We start from the raw sequence: 25583 nt of genomic DNA on the forward strand, positions 1-25583 counted from the left end.
GCGTGCCCGTATTTTTGTGAGTGATACGTTTTGTGATACGCTTTTGCAAGTAACATGTGTATTCTGAAAGTGTAAACTGGAAAATGGGGGGGCGAGTAAGCAGTGAAATTCCTAAGAAAAGTGTGTTAGGATGTGTTTTAAGTCACTGGAAGGATATTGGAGGATCTGCCGGTGGAAGTGTGAACAGGAAAACATTGATAAAATATCGTAATCAGTGGTGGCTGCTTTATAAGCTGGAATGTGGAGAAAAGTGGCCCCTAAATAGAACTTTAAACTATAATATTTTGCTACAGTTAATGTTGTTTTTTGAGAAGCAGAACAGGATGAAATGTTGTATACTGATGTTTCAGCATCTTGGTGGGAAAAGGTACGGAATTAAGTTGGCCCCTGACTGAGCCTTTGATGATGGCATTAGAGAAGTACAGGCTGGAGAAAGATAAAGGAAGTGTTAAAAGGGTTGTTGAAAGTGTTAAAGGTGTTTGAAGTTGAATGAGCAGGGAAAGAGGATGTAGGAATGTTAATAGTTCTGCCTCTGCCCGAGGCAGAGATCTTAAAATCATGGGTGTTAGCCCTTTAGGGCAAAGGGACCATGATGGGTCCGAGAGAGTTGTCACAGAAACAGAAAACCAGTTAACTCTTAAAACAACCTGAGTTCATGTGCGAGCTCAGATTGCCGATGGGACCGCTCAGGGAACTGTGGACAATTGCATTCCCCTGACCGACCCCCACTAAGACCCGAATCATCCTGAAAATTATGAACGGTTAAGTAAATACTAAAATCTGGATGAATTGGGAATTGAGAATATGCTTCCAACAAGGTCTAAAAGAAACCCCTATGGAATTTTTGGACCAACTCTGAAATGTAATGAAAATAAATAAATAAATAAATAAATAAATAAAACAAAACGGTTTGGACCTGGCTTTGGAGGACAAATTGACTAGCCTTTTCCTAGGATAATAGACCCCTGATTTCAACAGGAATAACGGGGACCTGGGGAATCTACCCTAGTACCTCCGCTGGTTATAATGAAGCTAGGGGAGGAATGGAAGTGAAATTTCTTATTGATATGGGGCAACGTATTCAGTTCTAAATCAAGCATTAATGCCTTCACAGAATTATTATGTTAGGGTAAAAGATGTGTCGTGGTTTAACCCGGCCGGCAGCTAAACACCACGCAGCCGTTTGCTCACCCTCCCCCTCCCTCTCTGGTACGGGGGAGAGAAATGGAAAGTGAAGCCTGTGAGTTGAGATAAAGACAGTTTAATAAGACAAAATAATAATAATAATAATAATAATAATACAATGATGATAATAGTACCACTACTAATAATATGTACAAACAAGTGATGCACAATGCAATTGCTCACCACCCGCTGACCGATGCCCAGCCTAACCCCGAGCAGTCCGGCCCCCTCCCCCTGGCTAGCCACCCCTATATATTGTTTAGCCTGACGTCAGATGGTATGGAATACCCCTTTGGCTAGTTTGGGTCACCTGTCCTGGGTCTGTCCCTTGCCAGCTCTTACTGCACCCCCAGCCTGCCTGTTGGCAGGACAGAGCAAGAAGCTGAGATGTCTTTGGCTTGGTATAAGCACTGCTCTGCAACAATTAAAACATCAGGGTGTTATCAGCACTCTTCTCATCCTAAGCCAAAACACAGCATTCTACCAGCTACTAGGAAGAAAATTAACTCTGTTCTAACTGAAACCAGGACAAGGTGTAACCGAAAAGACTTATTTTTGTGAACCTTTGAAGTACAAGTTAGGGAAACAATGGGGCATACACAGATTTTTATATATGCCTAGCTCCTCATGGGCACTCTTAGGTAGGGATTTATTAGAGCAAGTAGGAGCAGAAATTGTCTTTGAAAAAGGGAAAATGGAATTAAGAATAGGAGAAAAACAACTAATAAATGTGTTAAGCTTGGCACTAATACAAACTGACCCTAAAAGTGAAATACCTTTAGAGATCACAGATCAAGTATGTCCAGGAGTTTGGGCTACCGAAATCCCTGGAAGAGCTAAAAATGTGACCTTAATAATTATTAAATTAAAGCCAGGAGAGAAACCCGTTAAGGTTAAGTAATATCCTTTGAGGATAGAAGATAGGAAAGGAATTAAAGAGATAATTAATAAATTTTTACAGTACGGATTATTGATTGAATGCGAATCAGAATACAATACACCCATATTGCCAATTAAAAAGGCAGATGAAAAAGCTATAGGCTAGTTCAGGATTTGAGAGCCATAAATAAAATCACTGAGGATATACATCCAGTAGTGGCAAACCCTTATACTTTGCTGACTAAATTAAAGAATAGTCAAGTCTGGTTTACCGTACTGGATTTAAAAGACGCCTTCTTCTGCCTAGGCTTAGCCACAGAAAGACAAAACCTATTCGCCTTTGAATGGGAAAATCCCGATTCAGGCAGAAAGACGCAGCTTACGTAGACATTACTACCTCAAGGATTCAAGAATAGCCCCACTATTTTTGGAAACCAATTAGCAAGGAAACTCGAAACATGGATGCCTCCGGACACTGAAGGTGCTTTGTTACAATATGTACATGATCTCTTAATAGCTACTGAGACTAAAGGGAGTTGTATTCAATGGACTATAAGTCGTCTTAATTTTCTGGGTTTAAATGGATATCAAGTCTCTTGACAGAAAGTCCAGCTGGCTCAACAAAGTGTGACCTATCTGGGATTTGAAATTTCGGAAGGACAACGAGAACTAGGAACTGAACATAAGGAAGTCATTTGCCAGACTCCAGAACCTCAAATGGTAAAGGAGCTACAAACCTTTTTAAGAATGACAGGTTGGTGTCGCCTTTGGATTTATAATCATGGACTATTGGTAAAGCCTCTATGTGAATTGATAAAGATTAACCAGTCAAAGTTAGTCTGGACTGGAGAAGCACAAAAAGTCTTTAAACAACTTAAACAAGAATTGATGATTTTGAAATATCAAGCAATATTGGTAGAACAGGACAACGTGGAAATTGTGATAACTAATATTGTGAATCTAGCCTCTTTTCTTAGTGATGCTCCAGCACAACCTGTGATTCACGATTGTTTAGAAACTATAGAGACTGTGTATTCCAGCCGACCAGACCTTAAGGAGGAGCCCATGGAAGATGCGGAAGAAACTTGGTTCACGGATGGGAGCAGTTTTGTTATGCAAAGACAACATAAAGCTGGATATGCTATAACAACTACTCAGCAGGTAATCGAGTCTAAGCCTTTACCCCCTGGAACATCAGCTCAAAAGGCGGAGATAGTTGCTCTCATGAGAGCATTGGAACTGGCAGCGGGAAAAAGGGTAAATATTTGGACAGATTCTAAATATACATTCGGCGTGGTACATGCTCATGGAGCAATTTGGAAAGAACATGGATTGCTGACCGCTCAGTGAAAACACAAAGTATGCTGAAGAAATTTTAAAATTGTTAGAGGCTGTAAAACAACCAGAAAAGGTAGCTATCATGCATTGTCAGGGACACCAAAAGGGGAACACCGATTTTGAAATTGGAAATCGATTGGCAGAGGCTAAGCAGGCAGCTGAAATAACTGAGGTGAAGGCATTGTCTTTGATACCAGACGGTAAAATCCAAACTATATCCAAATTATACAAAAGAAGACTTAAAATTAATTGAAGATTTGAAAGGTAAAATGAAACCAGATGGATGAGTATATTTAAAAGATAACCACATAGTAATACCCTCTAGTTTGACATGGCCCATAGTTCTTACAGAACACAATAAAACGTATTGGGGAGCTGGCACACTGCATAAGAGCCTGCGTCAGACATTAGTGGGACGATATGATAAAACAAGTAACTCAACAATGTAGCATTTGTTTATACAATAACCCCAATACCAAGAATAGAATAAAGTTTGGAATAATCGGTAAAGGAAATTATTCGGGGCAACAGTGGCAAATTGATTTTTCAGAACTCCCTAGAAAAGGGGGGTATCATTATTTACTGGTTCTGACTGACACGTTTTCAGGAAGGCCTGAAGCCTTTCCCTGTCGAACAAACAAAGCAAGAGAAGTGGTTAAAGTCTTGTTAAATGAAATAATACCATGCTTTGGGATTCTAGTAGCAATGTCTTCTGATAGAGGTTCACATTTTTGTGCTCAAGTGGTAGAACAGATAAGTAAGATTCTAAAGATAGATTGGCAACTGCATACTCCTTATAGACCACAGGCAAGTGGACAGGTAGAAAAAATGAACCATTTAATTAAACAATAAATAGCTAAAATTGGATAAGAAGCTAATTTGTCATGGCCTCAATCCCTCCCTTTAGCATTACTTGGAATTAGAGTTAAACCTAGAATAAAAGGGAATTTGAGTCCCTTCAAAATCTTATATGGAAGGCCATAGCAATTTCTATTTAGTGGAGAGGACCTAACGCAGTTAGGATCAGAATATTTATATGCTTATATAACTGAACTTCAGAAACAATTAAATAAAGTACATAAATTTGTTTTAGGGACCAGGGCTAGAGGGTTGGATCAACCAATCCACCCCTTTAAGCTCGGGAATTATATATATATATAAAGACTTTTTCAGGACAACCCCTACAGGAAAAATGGAAGGAAAGTGGATGGGACCATACCAAGTATTACTGACAACACACACCGCCATTAAGATTAAGAAGCAAGCAGCTTGGATCCACAATTCAAGGGTGAAGAAGGTCTCGGCAAGGATATAGACCACCACTCCAATTGGACCAACAAAATTACGGTTTTCCAGATCCTAATGATTGCAGGGGTGCGGTTCTCGGATTCGGGGTGGGCAACTTGGTATGAGAACTTACACCTGACCTTAATACAAACAATTTCTCAAGTAACTAATAAGACGAACTGTTGGGTATGCACCCATCTGCCACAGCATGGGAATAAGGGTGTATCGTTAATCGGGATTCCCTCGCCTGCAAACTTATCTTGGACTAATTTGTGGGAAGACACATCTTGGGGTCGAAAATATTAAGAAGTTTTGGAACTAGAAGTTAGTAGCTTCGTGCCGTTGGAATCTTACTATGTATGTGTACAAAGGTGTAACCTGCCTAAGGGTATGGGAAAACAGCATTGTATAAATACGGATACTACTTATGTGGGAAATCAGACATCTTGTAATTGAACAATTGATATTAGTACGACTAGCGGCTGGGCAAATTCAACCAGCTGGACGGTTCCAGAAGGAAAAGGGTGGTATTGGCTATGCAATGATACAGCCCGTAAGGTCTTGCCTGAGAATTGGAAGGGAACTTGCACTCTTGGAGCGGTAGTCCCCAATATGACAGTACATGATGTAGTGCCTCGAGGTTACTTGAGAAATCATATGCGGAGAATCAGACAAAAAATTAACAATCCATTGACAGAGAGACACACCGCTTTTCATAGTTTTGTTTGATGGTTTATCCCATGGTTAGGAGTGAGTGAATTGGAAAAGGCAATAGTTAATATTTCTGCAATTATAGAGAAGTTAGAAAACAAAACTCTGGATGCTATAAAGGCTCAACAAGAAGAGATATCTAGTTTATCACAGGTAGTATTACAAAATCGGATGGCCCTAGACTTGTTACTGGCCGCTCAAGGGGGAGTCTGTACAGTAATAAACACAAGTTGTTGTGTGTATGTAGATCAGAGTGGAAGGATCTCTACCGACCTGGAAGAAATATGGAAGCAGACAAGGGTCCTACATATCAGTAAAGATGATCTTTCGTGGAGTTTTAGTGAAATATGGAATAAGTTAACCTCCTGGTTGCCCAATTTTCAATGGTTGAAACAAGTGTTCATTGCTCTAATCGCATTAGTAGTATTAGGAATATTTGTGTGCATGTTGTTTAGATGCCTGCTTTGTTGTGTTGCTGTAAATAATGAAAGTATCTGATGCAAAAGAATTTGCATGGGAAAAGAAAAGGGGGGATTGATTAAGGAGGTATTGGGGAGGCATTGGGGAGGCATTGGGGAGGCAAGGACAATCCCCAGACATGGACTGTATATCTCGAAACAAGACACTGAAACTCATGATAAGGAAGCGGCAGACGGACAGAGAAACAAACGTAAGGACTATAAATCTCAAAACTGGACATTGGAATTCATTATAAAGATACAACAAACGGAAGAATTGGCAACAACCAGCTCTCGCAATTAAGAAACCTGCCAATTCAGCAGATTCCTGACCAAAGGTGAAAAGTACACTGTGAGGAAGACTCGGGGTCTTCCTCCCAAAGACCCCTGCCCACGTCCCAAAGACCCCTGCCCACAATTCTTGGAAGGCTCTACGCAGGCGCAAGGTGCCAAAAGGCTAATTAGCATGAGAAGCGAGGGAAGGCGGGGATAGGTAATGCATATGTATAGGTGCTTGTAGAATATTGATAGATTGATTGTATAAATTCAAGACTGCTTTCCGCTTTAGGTATGCACGATAGGTGGAGAGATCCCCCGTGCATCCAGCGCTGCAATAAAGAATATACCACTTAAAGGAATTTCGGCTTCGATCTTTGAATCAGGTGCCACTGCTGCAAGGCAGTGAAGAGCAGAGCTCCCAGGACCCCCTGACTCTGCTCCAGTCTCTGCTGCTCCATCTCTTGCAGCAGCTGAGCCATGCCCTGACTTAGCTGCTCTGCATGCTCTTGCATTCTCTCGTGCGTATCCGCATCCATGTGATCATCCAGCAACCATGGCTTCTGGGCAATGCCCAGCACAGCCAGGGCGAGGAAGATCAGGCGAGCCATAGCCAGCAGGAGGTGCGAGCTGCACTCACCGACGGCCCAGGCCACAGTGGGGTGGCGCTGCCTGCTGCTGGCCCTGATGACAGCCTCCGCACTGTGACCCGTCCTTTGTGCTGTCACCGGCGTCACAGACGCATCACAGCAATCCCCCTGGCCTCGCATCTCTAGGTTTGGGTGAAGGTCCTTGCAGCTCTTGGACATGAGAAGGCTTAGCATGTCACACACAAGCTCCCTAAACCAGTGACAAATTGCATCTTCTCTTCATATGTGACACAAAACATATCTCATATACTCCCTAAAACTGTGTGGTACCTTAATAGTCCCCAAAACAGTGCCCTCATAAGCTTATGCTGTGTATGAGTGATGGCTACAGTGTCTTTCATGTGTTTTTCAGTCAGTCCTAGAGTAACTTTCTCCATAGGTGCAGCTGGCGCTGATGCTAGACTGGTAAGTCTGTAATTACCCTGGCATGGGCATGGTCTTGGGCAGCCTGCTCTACATGGCCTTGCTTGTGAAGGGAACATGGACCAGGTGACTTCAGAGGTCTTTTCCTACTTCAGCTGGACTTTAGCTCTTTTTGTTTTTGGGGAAATGGTTCCCAATTGTGTTGCAGTGGTGCACTCAGTACCCGATGTCCAGGTTCCCCCACAAAGTGCTGCACAGGTAGTCATAGACAGAGTGGTTGTTAACATGAGCAATTTGTTGGCATCTGCATAGGGGGAAGCTCTTGGAGGGAATGGAGTTTCTGAAGAATCTGGCTGGTAACAGCTGTCTCTGTTGCAAGCATCTAAACAAAATCATCCTAAGCTGCCTCAGACCCCCTATACAGTTTGTCTGCAGAGAAACCTTTAAAGAGCAATTCCCACTGCCTGTTGAGCAGTGTATTCTGTGTCTGATGTGCTCAGTCCTGAGGCACCATCACCCAGGGAATGTCTTGGACAGGCAGATTCTCCAGGTTGGCCCTTGGCAGGCACACTGAGACACATCAACAGACCTCAGTAAACTCAGTTCTGGGAGTTTTTCAGTAACTCCCAGAATAAAATAAAAATAAACAAAAACAAAAACAAAAACAAAAAGGAAACAAACAAACAAAAAACTCCGTAGTTTTACTTGGCACTGAAGTAAGACTGACTAGAGGGAGTAGCCTCAAGTTGTGCCAGGGGAGGTTCAGGTTGGCAATGAGGAGACATTTCCTCTCAGAAAGAGCAGTCAGGCATTGGGATGGGTTTCCCAGGGAGGTGGTGGAGTCACCATCCCTGGGGGTGTTCAAGGAAAGGTTTGACATGGTGCTCAGGGACATGGTTTACTGGGTGACATTGGTGGCAGGGTGATGGTTGGACCAGATATCTTGGAGGTCTTTTCAAACCTTATTGTTTCTAGGATGTATTCTAGAAAAGGAGGCAGTAGAATTAACAACATTTTTCCCCACACAAGTATCGAGAATTAATGCCTGAACATGAAAGCTCATTTGTACAAGCATCAAATTTAATTATTCATTTAAAGTTTATTTATTAAGATGTTTTTAATAAAATTACAATCAAATAATGCCTAATCATTTGTACATAACAAAGTGTGACAGAGATAGGAGAAAGGAAAGCACATGCAGCCTGTCACATCACACACTGATTCAATTATCCTTAAGCTTTGAAAAACAAGAAATAAAGAGACAGTCATTGGCCCTTCCTAGTAAATTCAAGAGTACAAATTAATTCCACAGAGAAAGAAAATTCACGTGCTCTCGTGATAGTGTTATACTGGAAAACCTACCGGGCAGTAGCTAACACTTCAAACCTGACAATGACTTCCATTCTTGTGGATTAATGTAGACCTCCAATGTTAGTGAGGTCTGATTTTATATGCATATGTAGCATATGCACATACACCCTCCCATCCACAGAGCATATAGAGATGTATAGGTGGATGTATCCACACGCACAGTTTCAAAAATGTATTTCTGTTGTATATGTGATATATAAAACTTAATTAATAAGCTTTTTTTTTTTTTTGCTAGACTGATATCAAAACCAGTCTAGCTATAGTTCCTGTGGCCTTTGCAACTTTAATAGCCCAATTAATAAATTTCAAGTTTCAGGGTGTCAAATCACTAATTACTTGAGTTGCAGGTGAAAAGTAGTTTGGTATGTACAGGAAGTAATGATGCTAACACTCAGTTTTTATAGACAGAAAAGTAAGAATGATTTGCATCCTTGCAACAAGGTGAGAGTCTTACAAGCTTTTTCTCATTCCCAAGATCATGAATACCTTTTCACCTGGGATTTTTGTTGTTGTTGATAAAGGATTGCAGTCTATTTACTCCTCTGGAGTGGAGTTGGTTTGAAGAGAAACTGCAAATGACCTGAACTGATCTTTCAGCACTTCCATAAAGGCTGGAAATGAATTCACAATACCATACACTGCATGGTGATGGAGAGATGGAGAGAAGGAGCTGATGCCCCAAAGTTAGCCTTTTAGCCTCTTTGCTGGTCTTGCCCACTACTTGACTGACAGACCCATTTTTTTGAGTAACTTGTCATCCTCCACAGTTTGGTGTATTTCTCAGGTTCTTACAAGTTGGTACAGCTGTGTAGCTTATCTGTGGGAAAGCTTCCTAAGAGTTAAGGAGTTATCTCCTATGAGATCCAACAAAGGTTTTTCACTACACTTTGTGAAAAACAATAGTTAGCTTATGAATATTCCGAAAACACAACTGAAAAATTAGGAAACCATTATTTGCATTTGGAAGCCTGGAAAGCAGATGCTTTCTCAAGTATCCAACTTTATAGATTCAGAGAAGGCTAAATAAATACATTTTAATTATTTAAAATATATTTACAAATAGAACTGGTACCTAAATTTACCATTTTTTATGGCCAGTAACGCAGGATTTTTCCAAGAGGAGATTCACCAGGTACTTAATCCACATCTCACACAAAGAACTCTAATTTCTGGCTATGCAGGCCACCCAGCATACAATACAGTGTCCATGTCATTATATGTATAAAGGTATGTGCATATACTATCAGATAAAATCTCATTCATCCTTAGCTTAAATAAAGTGGGGATTCTACTTTGTTAGGACAACAGGCAACCAACTAGAAAGGTCTCTAAAAATGAATGGTAGACCTCCAAAACAGCTTTGCAGTTCAAGCTATCAGAGTATTTCCCAGACAGATGGATCAACAGGCAGACAGAAGATGAGAAAGTCAATATCAGCCATCATTCACATATCTTTGCCCTACAGTCTGTGGTTCTGCTAGTCCTATATTTATCACAGTACAATTAGTTGTGAGGAAGTGAGTTAATAACCATCATACACGCTTGCCAATAGGGGCATAACTTGCCCATACACATCTGCACATGTGCTACACAAAAGCATTTCATCGTAATAATTGTGGCAGAAACTGCAGAGCTGCAAGCACCACTTCATTTTTGTCATTCATGTTTGAACGTTTCACAGGCTGCTAAGTTGTTGATCCATGTCCTACTGGGCTTATTCTAACTTAGGAAGACTGTAGCCCGCCTACCATCTTCAATCAACTGTCTGTCTTCAATGAGCAAAGACAGTGAGTTATTTCCTTCTTTTTCTTTCATAACATGCCAGAGATGTTTTGGTTTACACCCCTGGTACTTCAAAATCATGACACTACCATCCACGGAAAAGCTGTTTTACTGTAGGCAAATCTTGACGTTTTCTTGGCTTTGTGGTTACAATTATTCCATGCACTAAATTTTGCAGAATGGACTTAAAGTTACCAAAGGAACTTTCTTTATCAGGAAAAAGGCTATAAATGGCATCAATACCATCTTTCAAGTTTTAATATTTCAAGAAAGATGCTTGTAGCATATAGGCAGTATATGACAATAAAATGTGAGAACTATATTGTCTCATCCATAGGATATCTGACCTCATTCCATCCTGATTTACCGAGTACAAATAATGTGGTTTCCCCAAGCTGTTGCCAATAAGCTTCACTGTACCCCATCATATGCTGCCTGTGATACATATACGTTAGTGGAGCTGGTCTCAAGGAAGCATCAGCAGGACCAGTGGCATTGGTCCTTTGGGACCAGGGACATTGCAGTCCACCGCCATTGGATTTGGACAGACAAATACTTCCCTGGAAGATACTTCTGTGGCTCCTCCAGGCACCACTGCACTGAACTGCCTGCCTCTGTAGCAAAGATACCCCTGAAACCAGGTTGGTAGCAGGGGAAATCCACCCTCTCCTCAGCCCCTAGCTGTGCAGGCCAGTGTATTAGCAAAGCCCATCTCAGTCCTTGACGGGCAAATGAGGCAAGAGCTACTGGATGTGAGAAGGAGCTTCTTGACTTGCAGCAGCTGTATATGCCCTGAAGTGCTGGTCAGGAGCCTTAGCAGGTGCCTACAGAAGGCACCATTCTGGACACCCCACGGAGGACACCTGTGTTTTTCCCTGTGGTAAGGAACCTGTGACCAACACACCAGGGTCGGTGTTGCTGCCATAAAATATGAAAACAAGACTGTGTACTGCTGTAGAGGCAAGGAAAAGGCAAGGGGATAATAGCACACACATGGAAAAGTCATCAGCACTACATCAGCCTCAGCCCAGAGCCCTCACATACTTAGCCAGACCTCATGTAGGATGTATTTTGAAGTGCAGAAGGCATGCTTTTACATTGTTACATCTCTTACCTTGTTTGGGAAGGAAAACTTGCTTTGTTCTGCCTTCCCTGGTGTGTGAATAGCTGATAGTGGTGGAGGCCAAGAATGGGTCATCTCCTGAAAAACAATATTGTAGAGCAGACTGTATTTAGAAAGTCAATGGAATAGGAGACAATAACAGTATATCAGTAGCACAGTTGTCTGGGTAGTGGAATACGTAAGTTACTGTAGCTTCTAGGAAATGCCCAGTTTACATATAATCTAGACAATACATGATCTACATTGATTTTTACCGCACATTCTTGAGAGAAGTTCGTAAGTACCATTTCATTTTCCTGAATAGTTAATGCATCTTAAGTGCAAGAAGTTTGATTTTTCTGCCAATCAGCAACCACACTTCTATCATGCAATGTATTCTGTCTGGTGAGACTAACAGAATAATTTTATTTTTATTTTTTGTAGTATGGGAACGGAAATCTCAGTTTGTGACCGAGTAATAAAGTACATTCTATGGACTAATAGAATAGATTTCACAGTCAAGGTCAGAATGGTAAATGTTCAACACTGAACTTGCCCAATGGTTAATTCCTAAAATTGCCTTTTTCATATTGAAGGAATTGAATCAGCTCCTAGTTGCCACTTTTTTGTGCCTTGCAGGTGACAATTGTGCAGCAAAACCTAAACAAGGTGTGCTGCACTCTACCTTTGCTTCCTCCCCATTATTTATTTTTTTTAAAGACATTTTTAATAGCTAAGAGATGCATGTAGCTCAAATTGACTTGTATGCAGTCATTTCTGACCCAGCTTCAGGTAGCAGGTAGACACACCTTCAATGCCGTCACCAGTCAAGGAAGAATGAGTTGGTCTCCAAAGCAAGACTGCTTTTAGGAAGGTAGGGACTAACGGATCTGTGTGAGTTAAATACTTCAGATAGGAGATGCTTTGTTGAGAGAGAGGCTTCATGTTCCTCTCTAGTGTAGGCTGTTATAAGATGGATGTGGTTTTTGATGTGTTCAGCAGCAACAGCTATAATATTGGGTGCACAGTAACTTAACAGAAGTTATATGAGAAGCAATGCAGAGGATGACAATCCTGAAGAGCCAACCCATAAGTTTCAAGAGATGAAGAGGAAACAACATCCTGCCTAAGCATGGGACTCACTGACACTATCAGGAGTTTGCCTGACAGATGCTTTGTGGGTTTTTGATACCATTAGCTGACTCTGGAATTGATTCTCAGTGATATTCCAAGGAGATGTGCCGAGATCTACTATCACTCCCAGAATAATACTGGAGTTTTATTTCCATGACTCATTTATTTTTAAAGAGAAAAGAAATTGTTCTAGTTTGAAAGAAAGTGTGGGTGAATCTCTTGCCCATCCCTCACAAGTGCTGATGGAAGTGTTTCCTGACCCTGCATGGACTGTGATGGGGCATTTTTTCCATAAAAGAAAGTCTCTGGCTCTTCTGCCAATGAACAGATCAGCCCTTTCAACATAGTTTATTAGTAATAAATGTCACCTTTAAAGTGTTCTTGATAAACAGTTTAGTTCCTAATAAAAACTACATTCTTTTATTTTATTTGAGGCTAAAAAGTTACATGATTTATTATACTTCTGTAATCTATGTGGGTGCCTGTAATCAGCACATCATGTGGTTTGCAGTTTCAGTATCAGAATTGCTTTGCTTTTCAGTTCTTTGAGGCAGATTGTTCATCTTATGACTCGTTTATCTGATAAGTGCCAGCAATTGCACTATATAGTAAGTTTTAATATACAGTAAGTTCTTTAAACACAGGCAAGCAAAAACACAGGCTACTAAAAACACAGGCAAGCATTTTGACATTTGGAAGGGAGCGGTCCTACAGCTGCAAGTACCATAGGTGCTGATATTTACAAATGATGAATGAATTGCATACTGAGAAATATTCCAACTGTAAGAGTTTATGACAGCAAATTGGTGGAAAGCAGAGTTGCAGTAGGGACTTCTACTCCTAAGGCTGTGATCTAAAAAAGGATCAGTTCCTCATTTTCTTTTTTCTGTTTTTCTTTTACATGACCATTTGCTTACTTTCTAGAAAATTGGATACTGTGCATACAGAGGAAAGGTGTTTCCACCTGTAAAACTCCATTCCCAAATGAAGTGTTTTTTCCTACGAGCTAATGTTCTGAGAACCAAAGCTTGCATAAGAAAGAATTATGTACTCCTTTCTTTTGAAGGGCAATGCTTTATACCTCTGTCAATCAAAGAATTGGGCCAAACAGCCTGGGAGCTTCTGGTGGTTTTGACCTAAAGTCATCCTACTTGTGAAATGCTCAGTACTTATGATTTCCATTTGCCTAAGCATCAGTTCCTCCATGTTATACAGTGGCTGACCCCCACTGTCACCTTCATGGAAACATCCTCTGAGAAGTCTGCTATATGCTGCGCAGAAACCAATCTGTTAGCAGGAGCAGGGCTCTTCCCTCCCTCCTTGCCTGCCCAAGTCTGACAATGATACCTTCATCCATGGAAAGGACTAGAGGGCTGATTAAAAATAAGGGTGACCTTTTTTTTTGACATGTCAAAATCTTTCATTTTTTCTTTTCCCCAAGATTATTTCTCATCCACACTTCAATGAAAAATGGCCTTAATCGTCCTTTTTTTCTTTTTTCTTTTTTTTTTTTTTTTTCATTTAGCTTCTCTTCTCTTCCCTTTGTACGTTGAGTTGTCGTATATAATAAAGTTTTCTACATAATTTAAGTTTGATGTAACCTTTTCTGACACACAGATTTAGTAATATCAATGATATTTACCTTGGTTAATAATTGGTATTATAATGAATATCTGAATGTGATTTTACCAGAATAATATTTTGAATTGTGATCCTACCATCTATTTATTGCTACTCTTTGAAATTCAGATGACTTCGAAATGAAATCAAATTAGAAAACAAAAACTAAAATATAAACAGAAAACATAATATATAAAAAAATCTGCAAACTATGGGTTGTCGACTTTGAGCAGTGGTAAGCTTTAAATGCAGTAAAATATTTTTTGATGAGAGAAGCATTGAACTATGGGCACAGTCTCCACTTGACTGCCAAGAAGAGAATCTTAGAAAACAGAAGGAAGGATTTAGGTGTCCAGAAAGGTCAACAGCAAGCAGAAACAAGTATAGAATATGTCCCTGTGCACCAACTCTTGTGATTTTAGGCTCTCTCTGAAGATATTTGACACAGATTAAAAGCACTAGTGGTGGCATATTATTATATAAAGATTTTTCTTAGTGCATGGTGTGAAATTCTTGAAAATGTAAGCCTAAAAGGCAGCTGTCTAACCAACTAAATAAAAAGGATTCAACTTGGAATTCAAAAGGACTGTGAGAATAATATTTCATGCACAGCTTCTCTTTTCTGGTCAGCTAACTTGTCTGTCTTTGGTGTTAGGGATTGACAGTATTGGCATAAAACATCCAATGGACCGAAGCCAGCATTTCAAATCTGCTGATGAACAGCACTAACAATGTAAATGTTCTTAAGATCTTCTGCACCTTCCAACTGATATTAAGAGTAATGATTGGCACAAATGATTTTTCAAATCAGAACGAGAAATAATTCCGGGATGTTTTAAACATAAATAGGACAAAAAATGTTTCTGAAATATCTTGAACCAGGTAATGTTCCAGCCATTACAAGGTCAGGGTCTGATCTTAAACTGATTTAGATCTTTCTCCCACCTTGATTGCACTAACCTTAGAGTCCTGAACAATGTTAACTAAAAGAAACACTCAGACACCATTTCAGGTCCCAAAGTGTGGAAAACAGATTTCTAAACTGAAGAATGAAGCCCTGAGCAGACTGCTTAGAAAGTGGAGAAGCATGCGTGCCCATCTGCAGGACAGGTTATCTGAGATGACGCTGACAGCCCTGCTCCTCCTGCAGCCAGATGTACCAGACTGAAGGGCAGCTCAGATGGCCTGGGATGATGAGGACCAGCAGAGGTTGCATGTACAGGGACAAGGTGGGCAAGGGGACAGCAGAGGAGGCATCTATGGGAAGGGACATCCAAATTACAACGGGCCACTCAGTAGAGGTCTCAGTAGACCTCTGATTGCCTCCATTTTTATTAATGCATGCTTCTCCCTGTACGGGTTACAGTGATGCTGTTTCCAGCTGACATCTTTGTGGTGGTGGTAACGGCACGTTTCATCCACATGCACATTGTAATTCTGCAACCGTGTTCTTTTCTGCCTGTCGTAAATCAGTTCTCAGCAGTTATACGTAAATGTTCAGCTCTACAAGTTAAAAATGCCTAAACCTAGTTAATCTTAGTCAGCATACAAACTATGCTTTTCTTCTCACTGAAGGGAAAACCTTCAGATAAAGAAATCTATAGTACTGTGTATCCTTGCTCCAAATGTAGTTTCTGCAGCAACAATTAAGTAACGAGACATTTCCCGTGGATTAATGTCAGCATTGTGGTGTTTTGTTTGGGGCTTTTAACCCTAGCTTGTAGGTAATTTTTCAGGAAAAGTACCATGCAGAGGTAAATAATAGTATTTACTCCAAACTCAAGGCAATGCTGTTTATCTAGTGCTATCAATCTTGCTGTGTGGTGTATGATTCTAGGAATGGGCGAACTGATTCAGAAAAATTGTAATTAAAAACAAGTCATGAATTCAGTCTCATCTAAATTTAAATTCTCGCCACATGTATTACCTTGTTCATTCGCTGCCACAACTCGAACGTATCATTGGCCCATTAAGAAAATTGACTGTTTAATCCTCCTCTTTGCTGGTGCTCACCTAGCCAATTCTTGATTCATAATATTTTGTCTCTCACAGAGGGTGATTTAAGAAATTTTTGTTGCATCTCATAAAGGACCCTGTCAAATACCTTTTGAAAATTATCTTAGCTGGCTCAACTTCGTACACAGCTCTACTGACATGTCACAGGAATTATATGGGATTGGTGAGACACAATTTTCCTTTGCAAATACTCTGCTGGACAGCACACAGGGACCACAGAGGGGCTTTCTTTATAGTCACCTATACTGAAATGCAGCTTTTAGGTAGGCATTGAATATATTTTTTCAGCTGAAAGTAAAGGCAACACAAAACTAAAAAAGAGCTTTCCAAGACCCCTTAGCAGAGAACACTGTTTGAGAACCTTTAATTCAGTTACTCTCCTCTCTTCATAAAACAGATTTTTATTTTTAAACATAGGAGACTCTCTCTTTAAGTGCTGTCAGCTGGCAAAGGTCCCTTTCAATTCAGTGAAGCTCCACTGCCACTGGTTGACAATATGGCTATGATTTTAGTGTCAAACATCCAAAGCAAAGTGTCTGACAATGAAACTTTTGGAGACTATGTTGAAGCTGACAACATTTCACTATGATAAGATTCTCATGATATGAAGAATCAAATTTTCATTTTTTTAAAATTTGGTTCCTCTAGTGTCTGTTATTGCTGTGACTTTTCTCACCCAAGCCTCAAATATACATCTATAAAACAGAAATATAAAGCTGTCTCCTCTTGTTTCTTTAAGATGTCACTTTTCCAAACTACACCTACTTACTGCTTTTTTCTTTTTTCATAAATTCTCTATTTTCCTTTGAGCACTTGATCATTTTCTTCTTTCCATTTGAACATCTTTTATTTTGTCATTAGCCTTTTGGCAACGTGCTATTCAGAACTACAATAACCCAACAAAATATCTTGCCATTTTTCAGCTTCTGTAGTTTAATGTATTACTTCATTTCCATGCACTTATTTAGGCAGGTTTTGATTTATGGTTAATATTTACGTCATGTATGATGTCAAATGCTTTCTAAACTTGAGATAAATGACAAACATGGTTTTGCACGCACACTAACTGGAAGATGACACAAGGGAACCACTATGATCTCTCTGTGATGGAACAAGAAATAGTCTAAAGGATACTATTTGTGCTGAGCTGGGTGCTGGTTCAGCACCAAGTCTCAGTCAGCAGTTCTGTCTCCCTTATTCCTGCTCAAATGATTTCTAGAAGTCTTTTTTTTTTTTTCCTTTTCATGGTAGTCTGCTGTAAAACATGCTACCATATTTCCCCTTTGCCTCTAGTCCCAAGACCCTTCCAAGGCCCTGTTCCTTTCTATGACGCAAATTTCTTTCAATGGGCTTCATCAGAAAATTGTGTAGCTTGTGACAGAGTCTTTTGTGCTGTGCTTAGTTTTTCAGACCCACACAGGTGGACATCACCTTAGTTGCTTAATGGAAACAGGACTCTATGTGTGTGTGCGTGTGTATGTGCATCTTAGGGAGAAAGCAAGAAAGTGAGGGAGAACAAAAGAAAGAAAGAAAGGAAATAAAAAGGAAAGAAAGAGAGGAAGAAAGAGAGGAAGAAAAAGAAAAAGGAAGGAAGGAAGGAAGGAAGGAAGGAAGGAAGGAAGGAAGGAAGGAAGGAAGGAAGGAAGGAAGGAAGGAGGAAGGAAGGAAGGAAGGAAGGAAGGAAGGAAGGAAGGAAGGAAGGAAGGAAGGAAGGAAGGAAGGAAGGAAGGAAGGAAGGAAGGAAGGAAGGAAAGAAGAAGAGAGGAAGAAATTAGGCCCTTGGAAAGGGAGAAGGTCAGAGATTTTGCAGACAGCAGCATTAAATAATGTGTTCAGCATTAAATCTCCAGATGTTTGGTATCTGCAGAACTAAACCACTCCAAATCATGAACATTTGTAATGTGATCCGTGGATCAAATCACTCTATAGCAAATCACAAATGCCAATGCAATAAATTTATGTTTGGAATTTATCTCTGCTTTAGTGGAACCATCCTGCAAATAACCTGCAACATTTAGTCAAGGTTCAACAATCTAGGACAGTTAAACATGAAAAAATTCTACAGCCACTTACCAAACGGACTTAGTTAGTTCCTTCAATGTGTGATTATAATTCTTTAACAAGGAGTGTTGCATATTGTTATTCATTTATGTGGTCCAAATGAGCTTATCAGCTCTGGATATCCAAGAGAATAACAGCTTGATCCTAAGAGCAAGTGTTAGCTAGGGCATAACATGCACCAGGCTCTCTCATACCAGAGTTAAAGCTAGAAAGATTTCTTGCCTCTATCATGAAAGAAAGAACATGTACCTCTACAGGTATATTACAGAACAGAAACTAGGGGGGTTCCATAAAAACTTTTAAATATTCTTCACTCAAATAACAACATCAAAAAAATGAAAAAAGGAGACAAAACTGCCCTCTATGATCTTAGTTGGGAAGCTATGTTTTTAACTGAATGCAGTGGGCCATATGATATGACAAACTGTCTGAAAACCAGCCTTGCCTGGGCAAGCTGAGATGATGTGGTTAATCAAGGTACAATCTTTATTAGTGCATTAACCTCCTGCACCCAAGGACTGTGGATTCTAATTCCTGAATTGCCATGCAAGACTGATGCAGCCAGTTTTCTGGTCTCAGTTGGCAGCAAGCTAACAGAAGTGGCTAATGAAGATGAATAGCTGCCTCCTGGGAATGGGGGGAGGAGAAAGAGGAAAGAAAAAGACCTAGGATACTTCAAGGTCCAGATCTCTGCATGATTTCAAATAATAATGAAAAAGTGCACATAGTTGACATTTTCAGAGATCATAACAAGCATGTTAATTCTGCAGTCTGCTAACAAAGCAACGGTAGCAGCCTCAGGATTGATCTGGAAATATTTCAAGAAATTAAAACAAAGGCTATCAGAAATAAAGACCAAGACACTGGTCAGTGTCGTACTCTGTATTTGATGGATGATTGTATTAATATGGACAAAGAAGCAGACAAAAAATGCCAAAAGCTACAAAACAGACACATTTACTATGAAAAACATCTGTGGTTTGTAGAACACAAAATACCACCATGGTAAATGTTTAGCAGTGCTGAAATATCTTTGCCACAAATGCATGTAATGTTTTAATATAAACACTCCTTTATCCCAGACAAAAATATGCTGCTAAATGTAAGGATGTCATCAAAGAAAGATTTGTGGGGGAAAAAAAAACAAACACAACTAATTTTCTGAAACTAGGAATTTTTTTTCAGGATTCTTGTCCTGTGCAAGTCTGGAAGCTTTCTGATAGGTACATTAATGGTCCTGATTCATCCCCTGGACAGAAGGTCAAATAGTAACCAGATAGACCTAAGCTGATCTTAGTTCCAGTCTTTTATACTCGTGAAGCCAGTTTAAGAAGACTGGGGTACCAGAAAGACTCACATAGTCCCTGGGAACCTGAGGGCTCATACAAAGAGTGCTTTTATGCATCTAGAGTGGATGCTCACCCGTGGGTATGAATCAATAATTTTAACTCAGCCAACTAATTGAATATTTTAAGCTTCACAAACTTATGGGTAGTATAGCAGTGCCTGTGTGCTCTGTGCACAGGTTATGGGCAGACATTACATGAAATAAACATCTTGTGCTCTGGGTTGAGGTTTAAGGTGCTACCAGAACACCTTTTGGCTAACGGACCTGCAAAGCTGTCAGCCTTAACAAGGTGAGGGAAAGCTTCTGTTTCCTGCTATTACAACAACCTCCTTGGTCAGGGTGAAAAGGTGATAGAGAGGGTAAAAAAAAAAAAAAAAAAAAAGAAAGACCACAGAAAGAAAGAAATCAGAATTAAAGTACTAGAATTTAAAGTGGTCTGAAATGTGGTTTTATGAAGCACAGCTCAGTAAGGCTTTGCCATTACAGTTTCTTAGTGATACTAGGAGAAATTTGCTAAATTTGGAGGTAAAAATTACAACAGGCTGGCACCTCAGAATATGGATCTGAGCACCAAGGCAGGGTCTCTCTTTCCCTGTTCCTTTCTGTAGCACAGACGTTGTGCAAGGCAAAGTGGCCTGTAAATTCTGCCTGGACAGCCTTACATGGATGTGGCTGACTGCAATTAGCAAACAATTTTGTTTATGACACTCCGACAACTTGGGGAATCTGTTCATATACAAGGCATTTATTCTGAATGAGATTAAGAAATCAGTGTAGCACTGCATGCTTCAGTGTATGTGAATTCAACCATCTGTTCTCAAGGCTGCCTGTGTACCTCCTAGATCTGAATTGACAGAAAGATGTTAAATCTTGATGATTCTTACTCTAGAAGGAGAACAGCGGCACAAAGTGGTGGCTGAAGCTGACAGAGACCAATTCAGCTGAGAGTACAGATACATACAGAGCTGAGCATGGACAAACTCATATCTATGAATGAAGGATACCAGATATTCGTAGTAAAGTGGGACAGTGCACAGTCAATTGAAAATAATGTCCCACTATTTTAGGCACACAGTTTAGTGGGTAATATTAGTGGTAGGGAGATGGTTGGACCAGATGATCTTGGAGGTCTTTTCCAACCTTAATGATTCAGTGATTCAGTGATACTATGGTTCTATCTCATGCTTTGGCCCAAAGAGCTTGTTCAATCATTGTGTGTTTGAAAAAGGAAATAACACAGTAGAACTTTGTGAGGCTGATGTTGGAACGGCCTGTTTCCTTTGTCAACATTTCTTCAAAAATGCTGGAAAATGAGAGGTGAAAAGGGTGAAAAGAGGAACAAAAATGACAGTGATTTACAGAGATCAGCTCTAGTAGAACAAGAGGTACTATGCTTTAATCTCATGAATATCTGTGAGGTGTGTGTGTGTGTAAACAAACACCTTTTTTCTAACATGACTTTTAGGAAACTTATTTGCAGCCACATGCTGCCTTCTTGTATCATAAACCGGTGGCTAGAAGGAGAAAAAGGCAAACAGAATTTAGGTAGAAAAGAATAACATCTCAGGAGCTGGTGGTTCACTGTGCTACAGAAATACCTGAAATTCCTTGAAGTCTTCAGATCAAGAAAGGATGCTTTTCTAAATGATATGCTCCAGCCAAATACAAGGTAATAGGCTCAAAGCAGGGGAGAATGACTGCAGTTATCTGGATCGTTACACAGGTCAGAACACTAGTCAGATGGGGTGATAAAATGCAATGTTCAGAATCACACCTAAAAGGTATCTAAAGTGGGATTCATGTTTTTTGTTTTGGAGCTTTTTTTTATTATTATTTTTTATTTTTTCAGTCCATCAAAATCCTTAACATTTGTGTTACACATCTGTAGGTCATGTCTATCTCCAGGGCTACCATATTTCTATATCTTGGTTGTCTCCCTATCAGGATGAAGCTCGAGAATGCATAAGACCCCTTTTTGCTCCCTTCTCTGTGTTTCCTAGAAACATATATACTGCACATGACCTTTTAATACTTTCACATTAAAAATACATTGTTCTAGAAAGGTCAGCTGTGATCACCTAAAAAGCTTTCCTTAATTATATAGATAGCCCAATTTTAGGTTTTCCAGTTTTAATGGTGGCAAGCAGGTTAGATGGCTGGTTACATTTATGTCACCTTTTTCTTCTAAAAAGTCACATTTGGATTCTATCTCAGCCTGGAAGAGTGGTTGGGGTGCGGACAGGAGAGAAAGCTGTGGTGCTCCCCATTAGGTGCTCATCCTCACTTGCTGGCAATGGGACCGGGCTGTGCAGAACAGCATTCCAGCAGGACTACTTAGGCCACTAGCTGGCTCTTTGACTCCTGTCATCTTCAGTAATGCAGATGCCCTCCTTCCCCAATAGGTGTAGAGGAAATACTTGGGTCTGTGTAGTCCCAACTTCTTACCTCGGGGCCTGGAGAATGAGCCCTTACAAAAAGTAGGAGCCAGGTGCAAACATTGCCCTCCTCCCTCCAGGGCTCCCTAGGGAAACAACGCAAACTCTCTCCAGAGAATCTGCCACCAGTGCAGGCAAGAAACAAAACCACTTTAGGTGACAAGGTGGCAGAGTGGGGCTTGGTGCTAGAGCCAGAGACTGCTGGGCCTGCTCCGAGGTTCACCATGAGGTAAAAGGCTGGCCAGAGCCTGCTGCACTTGGGGAACTGAGTAGTAGTATGTGAGTAGTAGTCCAGTTCCTATAGGTATATGCAGATGTAAATTGTAATCTCTGGGATGAGCAGTGTCTTAAAGTGTGTGCATGGCACATGGCATGCTTATGCTATGATTTTGTTCAGAAGTTATGAGGCATAGCAGTTTTCATTGACTTTAATAGCACAGGTGGGCAGAGATTTGGAGAACCAGGATAGTCCCTCTTAGATAAATTACTAGATAACTTTGGAACTTCATCTGCAGTGAAAATGAAATCTTAAATCTTTCACAGTACAGTGATAGAGGTTCTCTTGGAAATGACGAAACATGTAGTTGAACCTCCTCAAATAGACCATAAGACTGCACCTTCAAGTGTTGAATTTATTAACCTGTGAATTGACAGAAACGTTCGTGGACAAGAATATCTGACAGCATTTTAGAGAAGCAAAGAGATTTCGTTTTCTTTTTGACATCTTCCAGTACTGATGTTTGAATGATTTGATTGAAAATGTGTCTCAAACCCAAAATGAGATAAGAGGAAGAAAGGATACACCAGAGGACTACTCAAAATAGCTGAGGATTTTAGTAGAGAAGTCCCACTGGATGCACTCTCCACCTGAAGTCCCTGAAGGCCTCCTGAGACCCCATCCATGTACACCTGTACGGACTACATGCAACAGTGGAAGAGGTTTAATTTTTCAGAGCAGAGGCAAAATTAAAATCTGGGAAGTGATAAGGTGCTTGTCCTACTGCTATGTTCCAGTCTTTGCCCTAATGGGGCACGGACAGATAATTCAGGACTTTTTGGTGGCAGTAAAGGGTTTGGTGATCTGGCTGCACTGACATCATCTTGTCATCACTTTTATCCATTTCTCAGAGTCAAAGCCACCAGTCAGCAGACACAGACAGACTGTTTTTCAAATTAATCTGTGGGTTGTTTTGCGTGCTTAGGAGTGAGATCCTGTGAAAGGGCCAATTGGAGAATGGGATCCCAGGGCAGTACCCCTGCTTGCAGAGCTGGTGCAACCACTGTTGGTGCAATTCAGGGGCTGCAGCTGCAGCCTTGGAAAAGGGACCCAGATCTGGGCCCTGAGAAGACCATCAAGGGGGAGGAGAAGCCTTGAGGCCAGTCCCCTGTTTCTATGTTGTGAAATGTTAAGTTTGCCAGCAGCATGGTGCTTCTGGAAACCCTTGCAATGATGTTTCTCCCACCTGGGCTACCACTGCTCCCCATCGTGTTCTCAGGAGCATAGATCAGCACTTGTCACTGCTCCCTGCTCTGCGGGGTGGCCTTTGGGGAGATTGCTGTCAGCAAGGAGGGCCCATTTGTTTGCTCCAGTTGTCCTTAGGCAATCTGGCATTTCTTGTTAAAACTGATTGTGAATTGTATTTCTCTCGAGCTGCAAATATGCCCATGGAGCAGTGAAGGAGACCTTTCTTTAACTGTGCAATTCACTCTTATCTACCATTTATATTAAGTGCTTCTTCAAAGCTATCATTGTCTCAAGTTCTGTCTGCTTTAAACCCTGAAACAATAACAGTTAGTGCTTATTGTACACACTGTCTTTCATTTTCAAGGTATTCTACAAACTTGAATTAAGCATCGCAGCACCCTTGTAATCTCTGTAAGTACTATGCTACCATTATGAGGTAAAACACATAAAAATGGAATTAAGGTTGAAAGACTCTTCAGTCAGAAAATCCCCTAAGAGAATCTTGTCGTTTCCATATCTTGGCACAAAAGGTATTGAGGATGACAATGCCAATCTGCAACTCCACTTGGAAAAAGTAAGAGAAGGTATGATAATGCACTGAATATACCCTGCTCCCAAAGCACGTGTTCTGGCTCCATCCATTACACATTTTATTTCATTAAGAAGCAGAGTAACACTACCACCTTATTCATTATCATAGACATTGTCTGCATAAGCAGTTCACACCTATTAAAAATACAGCAACAACAACAACAACAAAAAACAACACAATGGTTTTAAATGTCGTTTACATAATGAGTGATGAGTGTTACAGACTGCATGAAACCTTTTTTTTTTTTTTTTTTAACTGAAGCCAAATGAACTTAATTTATCTGAATTGTTTAAAACCAAATGAGATAAATTATTTTGAATGGAAAACAAAACAAAACAAAACAAAACAAAAAAAAAAACCAACCAACTCCAAACCCAAACATATTTTTGAAACAGTTTATAAGTAGTCTGGTTATGAAATGAGTAAACTTGATTAGATGAATGACTTGTATCCACAGAAACCCTTCATGATCTACTGTGTTGTGCTGCCTCACCATTTCTAGATATTTCCTGGTAATGTTCTACGAGAATTGCAGTACGCAGACAGCTTGGTTTTACAGCTAGGATGTTATGAAAAATGACACTAACAAAAGTTTTTACAACTCTCTAAAACATTCCTAAAGATGTTTGCCAGCAAACAGTAGGTGATTATGAAATTATGGGCTGTGTCATGACAGAGGCATGAAAGGAAGCAAAATGGTTACAAATGATTGTTTATTTTTGAGCTCTTAACTACACATGATTTACTTGTTCACTTTACAGCAAAATTAACATTCTTCTGCTGTCATGTGAAAGAAAATGAGAATGTATGTATGTTCTTTGTTATCTCATAAAAAATATGTTGAAAAATTAAAGTAATACATAAAGAAAAAGGAAACAGGACACAACATTATCACATTTTAATTATTACTGATTTTTTAAGGAGCAAGAAATTAGGATGAGAAGCCTTAGCACTGGAAATATAAAATCTTAAAAGCCATAAAGGGTTGTTTTGTAGCAGCAAGTATTAACTTTTGATTTCTCTTCAGGAGAACCATCAAACTGCTGTTCACTGGAATAAGAAGATTCACATTATGTCTGGGTATCAATTAATTTCCACTTAAGTCTTAAATAAGTCTCATATCCAGGGAAAGATTTTACCACTGTTGATTAAAGGTGGTTCTTTAGATCACTTTTTTTTTTCACTTTGGAAAAGTTTCTTAGTAAGACACAGCAGCGTATGTATCTTTCAAGGCTTTACTGTACGTAGAATCCCATCAAAAGAAATATCACAACACAGAGCTTTTCTCCTTCGAGCAATAAAAGTGTAAATAAGGAACACCCTCCACATGAAATGAAGAGAGTTAGAGATTACTTCAATGGTAAAAGACTACTGTAATCAGAACATTTCATGCTTTTTGTGTGAGAAAAAGGGGATCCTGGAATTATGCCAGGAGGCTTAAAATAATTTGCATGGGCTAGGCAATTGCATCCAACTGGTGTATGTTGAGAAGAGAAACAACAATTACCCA

The 25583-nt window shown here is 40.1% G+C and overlaps 1 protein-coding gene across 1 annotated transcript in view; it reads right to left on the reverse strand.

The window, feature by feature from the left end:
• AFF3 (AF4/FMR2 family member 3) overlaps positions 1 to 25583 on the reverse strand; it is a 336670-nt gene that overhangs the window by 131124 nt on the left and 179963 nt on the right. Inside the window, exon 5 of the mRNA XM_032200334.1 lies at positions 11415 to 11501. Within this exon, the coding sequence (XP_032056225.1) occupies positions 11415 to 11501 (87 nt within the window). The remainder of the gene's footprint in view (positions 1 to 11414; positions 11502 to 25583) is intronic.

The sequence above is a fragment of the Aythya fuligula genome, chromosome 1 (genome assembly GCF_009819795.1).
Source record: "Aythya fuligula isolate bAytFul2 chromosome 1, bAytFul2.pri, whole genome shotgun sequence".
NCBI classification, from domain to species: domain Eukaryota; kingdom Metazoa; phylum Chordata; class Aves; order Anseriformes; family Anatidae; genus Aythya; species Aythya fuligula.